Source organism: Sinocyclocheilus grahami, unplaced genomic scaffold (assembly GCF_001515645.1).
Source record: "Sinocyclocheilus grahami isolate Dianchi unplaced genomic scaffold, SAMN03320097.WGS_v1.1 scaffold58.1, whole genome shotgun sequence".
Taxonomy (NCBI): domain Eukaryota; kingdom Metazoa; phylum Chordata; class Actinopteri; order Cypriniformes; family Cyprinidae; genus Sinocyclocheilus; species Sinocyclocheilus grahami.
Genome location: NW_015505237.1, coordinates 891,831 through 904,821, shown reverse-complemented (window position 1 = coordinate 904,821; position 12,991 = coordinate 891,831). Strand labels below are relative to the sequence as shown.

Here is a 12,991-nt window from a genome sequence, read left to right as displayed (position 1 = left end):
CGCTCTATTTTAACAATCATCTGTCTGGTTTTACTCTCATACATGTCTGATTGACTCTGACAGGCTGGAGAGGCCTCTTCAAAATCCAACAAAATCTAATAAGTATTAGCCTGTCAGACAAGCTCAACCTTGTGTCACACACACGTTCAACAACTGGCCACCAGGTGAGAGGACTCACCTGCAGAAAATCCCTTCTCCCCGGGGAACTGTCAAATTAGCAGTTAGCTATTATGGAGGCTTAGGCCTTGGACCCGCAGAGAGCGAGAGAACGAGGAACGAAAGACAGCAGACTCATATAACCGCTCAGAGGCCTGGGGGCAATGACATGGCGCAGGGTCTGAGGCAAAACCCAAACCATATGAACATTAATACGCACCCGGGGGCCATTCTCGGAGATTACTTTACATAACGACTAATTGGCCTAATTTGTTAAATAAACACTATATTTTCTTTTGAAGCTTAATACAGGACCACTGGACAAGCAGTCACTCTGAGCCGAGCAGAAACACCCACATCGGATCTTGGTGGTCTGCTAAAGTAATTTCCCCTTGAAAATGAACCTAATTTCCTCTCTGGGTTCAGGATCATGTGCATGTTCGGTTCGCCTCAGTCATCTAAATGTAGAGATAGTGCTGAATGTAAAGAAAACGTATGTTATTGAATCGCAGAAAACAGAACTGCTAATGTCTGTATTGTTTAATTTAATACTGCTGGGTGGAAAGTCTACGACTACTTTTTTATTTGATTTATTATTATTATGTTTTTACACCAGCTGAGCTACACCGATCATAAAAGTGTTAAATTACCAGTCCAAGCGAGTTCTGGATTCAATAAAACTGGGATAAAATAATTATTTTTATCCACTGAAAAATTCCAATGGCTTTTATTTTTAATTAAATGTACAGCAAAGTAATCGTGGACACGAGTTGCAAAAAATTACTCTGAAATGATAAACAATGAACTTGCCACAAGACTATGTTTTAATAGCTTTATTAGACATTGAAAGGAGATTAAACATTTTCCCCCCGCATTTTGCCAGCATTTTTGTAATTACAGTGCATTCATGAGCAACAATTTCTTCAGCAAGTTTCCACCACATAAAAAATGAGATCCTTTATGATCTCTGCATTGCTGTGAGTTGTTATTTCATTGTGGTTGAAATCTATAAAGTGAAATTAAACGGTGAAAAAAAATGAATTGCTCCTCCGACCAATAACATTCATTTGATTGTTCTGATTTTTTGCAGTATGAAAACTGAATAAAAGTCAATAAAATTGTTTTTGTTTCCAGTAACATATGGACTTTTCCTGTACTGTCAGCTTAGGTCATTAAATGAGTTTTCATGCCTCAAAACCAAACACATTTGTGACAGGCAAAAACACTCTTTCAAGTCTTCAGTTTCATGGAGCGTTCTGGGAGAGAATTATGGTTTTCCATCTGAGAAATACACATGAGAATGAACAGCAGGATATTTTTAATGCGAGTGACCAGCAACACTCCAGCGTAACTATTGCTAGAGAGATTTATAGAAATCTGCTTCTCGCTTTGTGTCTGAAACAGCAAGTCCAGCTTGCCATTTGGATTAGTTATATATTTCTGAAATATTGCAGGGTAGACAGACTGCCAGTATCGAATTTGATTAGTCGTGCTAATGAATTTAATTCTAAATTTATATGATTGTCCTTTTTAACAGATTTGATTCAAAATATAAGCCATTTTTAGCAATGTAAACTTAATGTGTCTCATGCAGTTAAGCTGTTATATCAAATATTGTCATTTTTTGCAGTTCACAGTCTGAATGATGTTGGCAATGTGGATAAACGTGCAGATAAACAGACACCAGATAACACCCCAAAACCCCTCACCTCATTCCCCGTCCCACCCCTAAGACCCCCATAACCCCTTCGATCCATTCCACTCTCACTTTTTGGCTGCTTATGCAACTCATTTCTTAGAAAAAGTGTCTGTGGGATCGGATAGCCCGGGTCCAAAATATCGTACCCCAGTTTTTGCGAGCCCGGAACTAGTTGGCTGGGCTCAGATTTATTGTACCTTGCTGTTCTGGAGGAAGATCGTATGCATGTGGTCAGTAGCGAGGAGCCTGCGACCCAACCTCCCTCTCATGTTACGCCCTATATATAACATCCATTCCTCCAGCACCTCCGTTCAACCCCCCTCCCTCGTTCCCTCGCTCCAACTCCACTTCTCCAGAAGCGCTGTATCCAGTCAGGCCCAGACGGCTCAGTCTTTCCCTCTCCCTCTCTTTCTCTCTCTCTCCCGTCTGTCATCCGAGCTTCCTCTTGCAGGCTGTGTGTGTTTACCCTCTTTTTCGGCCTGGCAACAGGGCTGCATGCTCAGGATTACCGGAGGCCTTGCCTTTCATCGCCGCCCGCTCCCTCTTCCTTTCGCCTGGACTACGGTGGCCACGGGTGCGAGGCTGTTGCGGAGTTAAGTGGATTTGTAGATACTAAAGAGACATGGATCACTCTCTGTTCGGATGCCTTCGGAGCCCGCATGCCCCGTCCCAAGCCCTGCACCCGGCGTTCGCCCAGTCCTCCCTGGCCCTGCACGGCCGCTCCGACCACGTCTCCTACCCTGACCTCCCGGGACCCTCACCGCCCTGCAGCTACGCTGGGGAGGAGGGCGGCTTCGGAGGACCCCATCACAGAGTTCACCTTGCTCCGCAGCATCCACACCTCTCACAGCATCAGCCCTCCTGGCATGTGCCGCAGATGCCCTCGATTGATGGCGAGCGCCACGGCCTCTGCCTGCCGCACCCTGACACCGCGGCTCCAGAACTGTGTGGCGCAGGAGGAGTGGGCTCGCAGGGCCTGTGCGCGGGTAACCCAACACTCTCTGGAAGTGACCATTCTGGGGCATCGTGCGTGTCCGGAGAATACGGGAGACAGACCATGTCACCTGTTGAACCGGAGCGACGGAATAGCAAAGGGAAGAGTGACAGTTCAGGTACGCAGCTCAAAACGTTTTTTTCCATGTTCATATGCATTCAGTAGAAAAGGCATTTTGAACTTGATTTGATTATTTTAGCTTGATTTTTGTTCAGCTATTACAGTATAAATAATTCAAGTGTTTTCCGTGACTCGAGAACTGAATACTGTCTCTTTTGTTACTCATCAGATTTATTCAGAATAGCACAAGTAAAAGACTTATACTTTATTCAGTAATGCAGCATTCGATTTATGTATTATTTTTTAAGAAACAAAAAACATTGGTTTTAGTAATATTTGTTGTATTTTCTATTCTCTCTCATCTGGACTGGATTTGGAATTTAATTTTGAGAATATGTTTTAATAAATAGTAAGGTGAAATCCATCCATGCACCAAATTATATGTTTAATGTAATGTATTGTTTAGAAAATAGCTTCGTTTTATTTTAATAGTTTATTTTGCAACGTTCAGTAAGAGAGTGAAAAAATTAGTGTACCTTTATATTTTGACATAAATAAAACGATTTAAAATAGGAAAAGAATGATCAGAGATTTAAAGAACTTTATTTTAACATTTAAATTTCAAATAGCATTTAAGATTTTATATTTATACAGTTTAATCCATATCAAGATCCATAACAAAAATGATTCTATATGTACTAAATGGATTTTATTTGTACTGCACTGTAAAAAATGATTTTTCAAAGTTAGCAAGAAAATACTATTTCTGTTTTTTTTTACTTCAAAGTTTCACATTTAATTCAATGTGTTAGAAATTGTTTCAACGTAAATCCTACACCATTTTTTTCAGTGTGTATTTAACTACATATGAAGAATAATTTAATACAACTGTTGTCTGTTAGAAAAGACAAGCAGAAAAGTGTGATTCGTTTTTACACATCTGACATTGAGATCAGATCCACACACAAACGCTCTAATCCATCTATGAACCATGTAGAAGAGCGTGCAAACTTTACAAATAAATCAAACTGAGCAGTTGTTATGAATATAGTCAAAAGCAGCTTGATATTTCTTGGTTTTAAGAGAGAATGCTTCCTGATATGAGAATAAATTAAAAGTTGATTGAACAAAAAACAGGACCAGAATCCTGACTGGGCTGGACACGGCACAGTAGTGTTTTAATGGCAGGGCCTGGAGCTGTGGGGCTGCCCTGTTTCTTTTTCTCATCAGTCTCAGAGGTGTAAGTCACTCTGGCATTTACCCTCAGGTCTTTAATAGACCACAGGTGAAAGCCGCCGTTAAATGCTCACATTGCCCGCAGCTGCGCTTTTGATACCCCAAACACATACGCACCATTTACGGCTGGGGAAAACAGTTAGAGCTGCAGCTGGAGAATTTTTATATAAAACGTGACCTTAAAATTCAAGAACAATAGAAAATGTCACACCTGGTCATCTAAGTGGTTTGACATTGACACGCAGTCTTTAAAACTGTGGTGCAGAAAAAGCCACTTAGTTGTTTTGCACGAACACACAGATCTTGCCGTATAAAGTTGAATTGTGAACAGAGCGAATGTCTACAGGAAAAAAGTCACTGCTGTAAAAAAAAGATTTAGTTCACTGTTTTCACTTTTACAGTAGATGAACTGAATTACCCCAGTTTATACTGTACAGCTAAAAAAAAAATCTGTCTGTTTAGTCATGCCATGAAGGGGGTCTAAATGCTGTAGCTTATTATCCAGTGGCCTGTAATTTATGGCATGATGGCATACTGATGGATAGGCCCAATGCTGGTAGAAATTTCCAGAAGGCTCCTGTTGGCACTTGCTGTGCCTTTATACCAAATCCAATTTCCTCCAGTCTGTTGGCAGTTATCAAAGCCAGTGTGGTTTCCATTTAGAGCCGTGTCAGATATTGAGATGTTGCAGCGATAGGCTGAACAGATTAGATATTATTCCTAAAAGTGATTTTGGAAATTAAATATGAGTTTCAAAGCTCATAATCTTGTGTTCTATAAAAACCTTAGATTTCTAGAGCAGTTGTATTTTTATGCCGGATTCAAAGGAGCCAAAAATTCGACATCTAAATCACACCCGTCCCTGAATGGCAAGCCAAAAGATATATTTTCCTTTAAAGATTTCTTTGTAATGAGTTGTTTCAAAGTCTCTCTGTCTATTAACTGCATTTTAACTGATTGTTTTGCATTACACTGTTTAAGTGTATTACATTGTTCATTCTCAATATTTCACATTATAAAAGTAAACATTTTGACATTGGAAAATTAGTAGGGTACCAAAGAAAAGAAAAGGGCTGTATATAAAATTCAAACTCACAGTAGTTCAGTTTATAACTATTAAAAGAAAATGTATATAAAATTATAAGGCATGGTGTAATAATGAGAATGTTATTGGTTGCTATTCACATATGTATACACTGTGGTGACCTGCGTTTAATTACCTTTAAAAAAAACTATCTCTAACTGATCAATCCCTTGAGTTGAGTTTTGTTGGAAAAAAACCTAATGCATTTAGGTTGATTAATGACATTAAATAACATTTTTGATTTTAATAAAATCAGTTCATTTAGATGCTACCAAATAAAATACTTTTTAACAATTGCTTTATCCAATTGCAAAAAATAATTATTGATAAAAAAAAAACAATTAATTATTTGCCCTGGAATTTACATACTTTGCTCATGATAATCTATTCAGTTTCACTGTTGATTTTAAAGAAGCTCTACTGGCAGCAACAAAGTTAATGTTTCTTTTTAAATTGAGTATTTAATGAATTAATAAATGAGGAAATCAAACTGATTTTATACCCTATATATTCCTGTCTTTGCAGATAATTATTTTTTCAGTAATATAGACACATCATCATAACATTGTATGTGTTACTGTACCTAAATATATATTGCATAACAAGCTTCAATCAACACATAAAGGGTTGAATTTGATCATTTTTGGACCAATCATAAATGTTCCCTGGGAAAGCTTCATGTATTCTGTTAAAGGAGACGTGTGTGGAAAATGAAGAGTAAATTGAGCTGATTGTTGGAGAGTGTGAACGAAGCCCTGTTGATTCAGGCCAGATTTGAGAGCATGTGCTCCGTTCTCTGGCCCTTCTCCGCCTGCTAAAAACACCAGAGCCATATCGCCATAATAAAGGGTGATTGGCAGGCCAAATTGTTCTGCTTTCATTTTTATTTTTGTTCGCTTATTTTATTTCAGAGCCCTGCAGTTTATCACACCATCTTATTTTTTCACCCTTTCGCTTTCCCTTAACATTTTTTTTTCTCTTTTTCTTTTTCTATGCATTTACAGCGGCTGGAAAGTGATCTGTTTTTCATTTCAGATTCCCAGGATGGGAGCTATAAGTCAGACGTGAGCAGTAAACCTAGGAAGGAGCGCACAGCGTTCACCAAGGAACAGATTCGAGAACTGGAATCAGAATTCGCTCACCACAACTATCTGACACGGCTTAGACGTTACGAAATCGCTGTCAACCTTGACCTCACAGAGAGACAAGTACGTTCAATGCTGAGCCTGTTTTCACATGTTACCAACAGACATAACACTGGCACTTTAAAATATTTCTTTGCTTGACGGGTAAAAAAAGCCTTTGCATAAAGGCTGACTTCACTTAAAGTGATTAAGTCGTATAAAGTTATATATGCAATGCTTAGTAATTTTCAACAAATTAAATAATATGACCTAATTTACTGAAATAATCTAAAAAAATATTTCAGTATAGGTTCTCTAGAAATATGTTTTACATTAGAAATTAGTGACGTGTTTTACACAGGGCTCTGTGTCGAGGGGTTTAGACTATTTGTTAGGATTGAGGGAGGGATTCTCTTTTTTTTTCTTTTTTAGAAGATTTTTTGAATGAGTTTTATTAGATAAGACAGAGGGAAAGTGACAGGGAGAGAGAGGGACAGCAGGAGCGGGACACAGTCCATGGCTGGACTTGAACCAGAGTCCCCATGAGCACATTTTCATTGAATATTACATTAATTCAGAGGCCTCCAGTTTTCCCATCTGCTAATTAACTCCAATGATATAAACCTTTGAAAATAGTGACAATAAAATCATATGAAGGAGACAGGGGCTAGTAGTCACAAAGGTGTACAGTATCTCAGTTACTTTACAATTTAGAGTAAAACATCCTTTTTTTGGGTCACACTTTTTTAAAGGTCAAATTCTCACTATTAACTATGACTTTTGTGTCGATAAACTTCTAATTTGCTGTTTATTAATATAGTAAGTTAGTTGTTAAGTTTAGGTACGGAGTAGGATTAAGAGATCTAAAATATGATCATGCAGAATAAGGCATTAATATGTGCTTTATAAATACTAATAAGCAGCCAATATGCTAGTAATGTGCATGCTAGTTAATATAGGGAGAATTGGTTCTTAAAATAAAGTGTTACTCAAATTTGAAAGAAATCTATTAGTGACTTAATTTCTGTTGGTTTTGTGTATTTATATCAGAATTTGGCTATTTATACTTTACTGCAAAGAAAATAGTAGCTGTTTAATTGCAGGCCCCATTGTGACAACTTACCTCAATAGACTGTAAAGCATGCCCTGTTATTGGGGAACATTGTCACAAAAGGTTTGAATAATTATGTTTTATAGTTTTTTTCCCCCATATACATTCTTCTATCTTATATAGTCTTCTTATAAAAAAAACTTTTTAAGGCCTTATAACGTACGTTTACTTACTTTTACTCACTGGAGTAAAAACTAGCCCCAAGTCTTGCATATTACTCTTTAAATATATTTAAAATTAGACAATGGTTGAAGCTCACTGTAGATCTACGGTAGATACTTGGTGCTTTCTTCTAAATGAACTGTACATCCCACACAGCTATTCCAGAGTTTAGGATCATTCCAGATGAGTCTTGACCTAAAAAGAAGCTTTAATGTACAGCAACTCACTTAGGATTTGCATTTTTGTTTTATTCCCCTTTCTCTTCCTATACTCCTCCACACAATTGCTTGCTATCCAATGACTCTCAGCACAGAGCCAAGAAATCTGTGGACGTGGGTTGATCTCAAATCTTTAACAAAAAAAGTCTGAAAATCAACCCTTTCTCTGCACCTTTGCTCTATTGCATTTATATTTATATTTATTCCACATACACACCTTTGAATACATATAAAAATGCATGTTGTTTTGAAATAATAAATTGTGAAATATGGTAGCACAGTTCTATAAAGCCTGTAGTTATTAGTGTAAAGAGTTGCAAAAAAGTTCCCACACTTCATCTAAATGTTTTTGTCATGTAAGGAAAGCTGCCGACTCATTTAAGAGCTCTCGCTAAAATACCTGCGCTGCTCTTCCTAAAATAACCCCCGGAGCCTGAAATAGTCCTGCTGTCAAGCCAGAGGTGGGGGGTGAGGCGCCGCCACTCTGTTCAGATCCGATCGACCCGTTTTAGGCAGCAGCTTGATCATCCCAGAGGAGACACAAATACAGAGCAAAGTGTCAAGTCAGGACCTGGAACGTGGGCCAACGGGCGACCAGGAGTTTTGCATCAGCACATAACTGACCAGGTGGAAATAGCCTAGATAGCCAATGCTAACCCCCACAGAGCCAATCATATCGCTGCTCCACCAAACTTCCCAGAAATCTGCTCCAGAAGAAAAACACAAGAGTCCACCAGATCCACAGTTCCTTTAAAGATTAAAAGCAGATATGAAGGACCCACAAAGCACATGAAATGAGGTGTTTTACTTGGTTTACGTATGTGGTCTATACGTGTGGGATCTGAGTGCTGTGTTGGCAGAAGTCTTTGAGAGAAAGTTTTAAATCTGTCGCTCATCCGATCTGATACACACACGCACTATGAAGGGGGTTCTGATACAGAGGGCGTGATGGTGGTTTTAGAGTGGGGGTCTGCGTGCCAAAACAACTCTTTCTGGAAAGTGCCATAACACACGCCCTAACACACGTTCCCACAAAGTGGCGTTGAGTTTCCCTGAAGCAGATCTTGGACGCCTGTGTTGCTAGGAGACCAATAAAGTCCCATAAACATTGTGTGTAATTGACTACTGTATAATAGCTTGGCCAAAAATTTGTCTCCTAATGAGCAAACAGCACTTGTTTATTCATTTGTTTTTCTTGAATTATAGATGGTATTCAACATTTATTCATGTTCATAATTATTCTTACAAGTATACTTAATATAATACAGGGTTGGGAAGATTTGAGCAAAATATAAGTTGCGGAAAACAAAATTACTCAATTCTTTACCTACTGTAAAATATGCTAAATACATTTTTACCTCAACTAATTAGACATTTTTCTGTAATTGTTCAAATCTGTTTAAAAACGGTTCAAATCAGAACATTTTAATTTTGTCACACATCAGCACAAATATGTCCATTACACAGTTTTCAGAGAATAAATTAAAATAAAGATGTTTAATATTAAATAAATGCAAATAAATATCAAAATATATAAATTGTATTTAATGTGATTCTTCAGTTGAATTAAATAATACATTGAATTAAAGCATTCGTTAAGTTCTTCCCACAAGTCAATGAAGTGGTTAATTTATTAACTGTATAAAAATAAAATCTCATTTCATTTTATGTTCAAATTTCAAATCGAATATTTCTGGAAATACCTCAAATAATATTTTGTGGGTGGGGTTGTTATCAAAACTAAAACCCTTTAAAAAAAATGTTGATTACTTGAAATAAAATAAAGATTAACGAAAATAAATAAAGTTTAAAAATAAACTTATTTCTGCTAATTGCAGAGGCTGATTTTTGTTCAGTTTAAGTACTAAAATAACTAAAACTAAATAAGCTAAAAAACCTAAAAATGTAATAAAAACTAAAAATGAAAAAAAATTGCATTGAACTAAAAAAGTTTTGACTAAAATCTTTAACTAAAATTAAAATCTAATTTAAAATATTATCAAAATCTATAATAGTATATCAATGATACCAAAATAACACTGTGTGATAACGTTTTTGAGCAATTAATATTGAGAAATAAAGTGTACTATTAAAAATGAGGCTAAGAACAGTTGTATTTTTTTCCCATTCCATTTTGATTCTACCTACTTGAATTTAAATTTGAAATATAATTCTCCATCCTGTTTGCTTTCTATATACTTTATATGACTGCTTTATCAGTATTTCTCTTGCATGCAGGTAAAGGTGTGGTTCCAGAACAGACGGATGAAGTGGAAGCGGGTGAAGGGAGGTCAGCAGGGAGCTGCTGCGCGGGAGAAAGAACTGGTGAACGTAAAGAAAGGAACTCTCTTGCCTTCTGAGTTCTCCCCAATGGTCGGACTGCACCATCCCATGGGTTCGCCCAGCAATGAGGACGACAGTCACGACAGCGACCAGAGCTCTGAGCACACGCATTTATGATGCCCGCACTCCAGCCGGTCACAACCTGCCACTTTCCTCAGGAATCAACTATGTTGGTACTCCGAAGGCTGTTAACAACTAGTACTGGGCCGCGTTGTGTTATTTCATTCTGAGTGGCTAGGGTATGTTTTTGGTCTGTGAAACAGATGCTCACAGGGTTGCAAACCAGAGCTCAGCCCCCAGTGGCACCGGACTTTGAAGAGTAGTCTAAATAATAGTCAAAGGTGGCCACAGTTTTCAAGAGACTATGCATTTCATCCGATTTTGAAATTGTAAATAAATGTAAGTTTGAATGTTGTAAACATTCCACATGAGTGCCTTTGAGGGGATTTTTGCACTGTTTTAATTTTTGCCCTAACTGTTTGCTACTGTATTTACATACAGATTTTGATAAAAATACCTTTAATTAAAAACACATTGATATAATCTGTGACAGCACAGAATAAGTATTATCTTAGTCTGTTTGTAAAGAAACAAAGGATGCCGTTAATTGCAGCTTATTTTTGATTAAGTGATTAATTATAATGAAACTGTTTTAGACTGACGATTTTTTTTTACAATGTGGGTACTTTGGATTGAATATGACATGGCATACTGATAAACATTTAATTTCGAAGGATAATAAGAATCTTTTCATTTGCCTTGCCAAAGGCTTGTGTACTTCAGGACTGCAAATAATGTTTCATGATCACTGAAGGAGTTATTAAAAAAACATTACACCACACTTCAAAAAATTGGGTTTGGTAAGATTTTTGGTAATGTTTTAATAGAAGTCTCTTATGCTCACCAAGGTTGCATTTATTTGATCAAAAATAGAGTAAAGACAGTGATATTATGATATATTATTACAATTTAAAATACAGTGTTTTTTATTTTAATATATTTTAAAATGTAATTTATTCCTGTGAGGGCAAAGCTGAATTTTCAGTATCTCTTGTAACATTATAAAAGTATTTACTCTCATTTTTGTGATCAATTTAATGAAATATTGAAAAAGTATGAATTTATATATATAGAAATCTTACCAAAGGTTGAAGAGGATTATGTGATGTAAATGTTATGAAAAGCCATGTTGAAGAAGTAATATTATGGTTTGTCGTTTCTGTGAAGACCACGTGAGTGAGCATTCTAATTTCTGGACTGGCACTTTATGGAGTCGGCCAACTTCTCGAACGTCTTTGCTCATATATGAGAGCAGCTGGTGATTCGATAGCTGCAGAAGTTTGGACTCTTTTGATTTGTGGCTTTGTCGTTCCCTCGACACATAGGCAAAACCCAGGCTAAGTGGATTTGTTTTCAGTTGTGGTCAAAGCCAGCCATGCATTTTCCCTCTATGGAAGACGTTTTTGATTAGCCGTCCGATTTAGATGTTTGTGTATGATATACTGTGATCAAAGTGAGACGAAGAGCGATCCCCTTGGGGAAACAATTCGTGGCTTTACGAAATGAATGGGAAATATATTTATGACCCCTCAAACCCTGCCAAGCACCCAGCTGCACTGATCACAGCCGTGTCTAAACAATGCATGATGAATATGGCCCATCAGAAGCGGCCCCAAACAGACAAAATGAGCAAATAAACACAAGTCAAGACAAACATGACTTAGGTATGAAAAATACACCACAGATCACAAACAAAGCTGAGCACAGACACACACGCGGGTAAACAAGCAAGACTTTTTTATGTTTGTCTTTCCAAACAAATGTAACTTTTTGTACAAGTTTGTTGATTTGCTGTTGGAATGATATTTCTTTCTCTCCAACCACTTCGAATACTGTGGAAAGAAGTAGGATTGTAAAAGGGATGGTCCACCCAAAAATATTTACTCACTCTTATGTTCTTCCAAATTTGTATGATTTCTTTCTTCTGTGGAGCAAAAAGAAGATATTTTGTAGAATGTTGACAGCCAAACAGTTGCAGCTCCCACTGACTTGCGTTAATCAGACAAAAAATATAATGGAAGTCAATGGGAACCACAACTGTTTGGTTACCAACATTTGTCAAAATATCTTCTTATGTGTTTGGAACAACATGAGGGTAATTTTCATTTTTGGATGAACTATGCCTTTATGTTTAAAAATATTTATTTTTTGTTGTTCCAAACCTGAATGTTGTTTTTCTTATGTGAAACACAAAAGTTATTCTGAAGAATGTCAACTTTTTTCATAAAAGAAAGTGAAAGGAGTCCATTATAAACATTATAAACATTATAAAAAAAATAACAAAAACAAAACAGATATTTTTCAAAATATCTTGTTTTACACAAGAAATAAATGAATACAAATTTGAAAACATATGAGGGTGAGTAAATAACGATAGAGTTTTCAATTTTGGGTGAACTATTCCTTTAGTATTTATTCACACTCATGTCATTCCAGATTTTCTTCCCCCTGTGGAACACAAAAGAAGACGTTTTGAAGAATGTTGGTAACCAAATCGTTTCCGTTCGTACTGACTTTCATTGTATGGTCCAAAATATAATGGAAGTCAATTGGAACCGAAACTGTTTGGTTACCAACATTCTTCAAAATATGTTTTTTTTTTTAATATTTGGAATGACATGAGAGTAAATGATGACAAAATAAAAAAATTTTGGTGAACTATCCCTTTAAAGGACAGTTCACCCAAAAACATGTACTCACCCTCATGTTGTTCCAAACCTGTATGACTTTCCTTTTTTTTTTTT

At 36.8% G+C, this 12,991-nt stretch overlaps 1 protein-coding gene across 1 annotated transcript; it reads left to right on the top strand.

Annotated features, from left to right (window-relative positions):
• Positions 1-1,986: 1,986 nt before the first annotated feature.
• On the top strand, positions 1,987-10,651 carry LOC107584352 (homeobox protein MOX-2-like). Its single transcript, XM_016270928.1, has 3 exons — positions 1,987-2,967; positions 6,265-6,437; positions 10,083-10,651. The coding sequence occupies exons 1-3, from the start codon at positions 2,478-2,480 to the stop codon at positions 10,302-10,304; spliced, it is 885 nt and encodes a 294-aa protein (XP_016126414.1). The 5' UTR covers positions 1,987-2,477; the 3' UTR covers positions 10,305-10,651.
• The last annotated feature ends 2,340 nt before the right edge of the window (positions 10,652-12,991 follow it).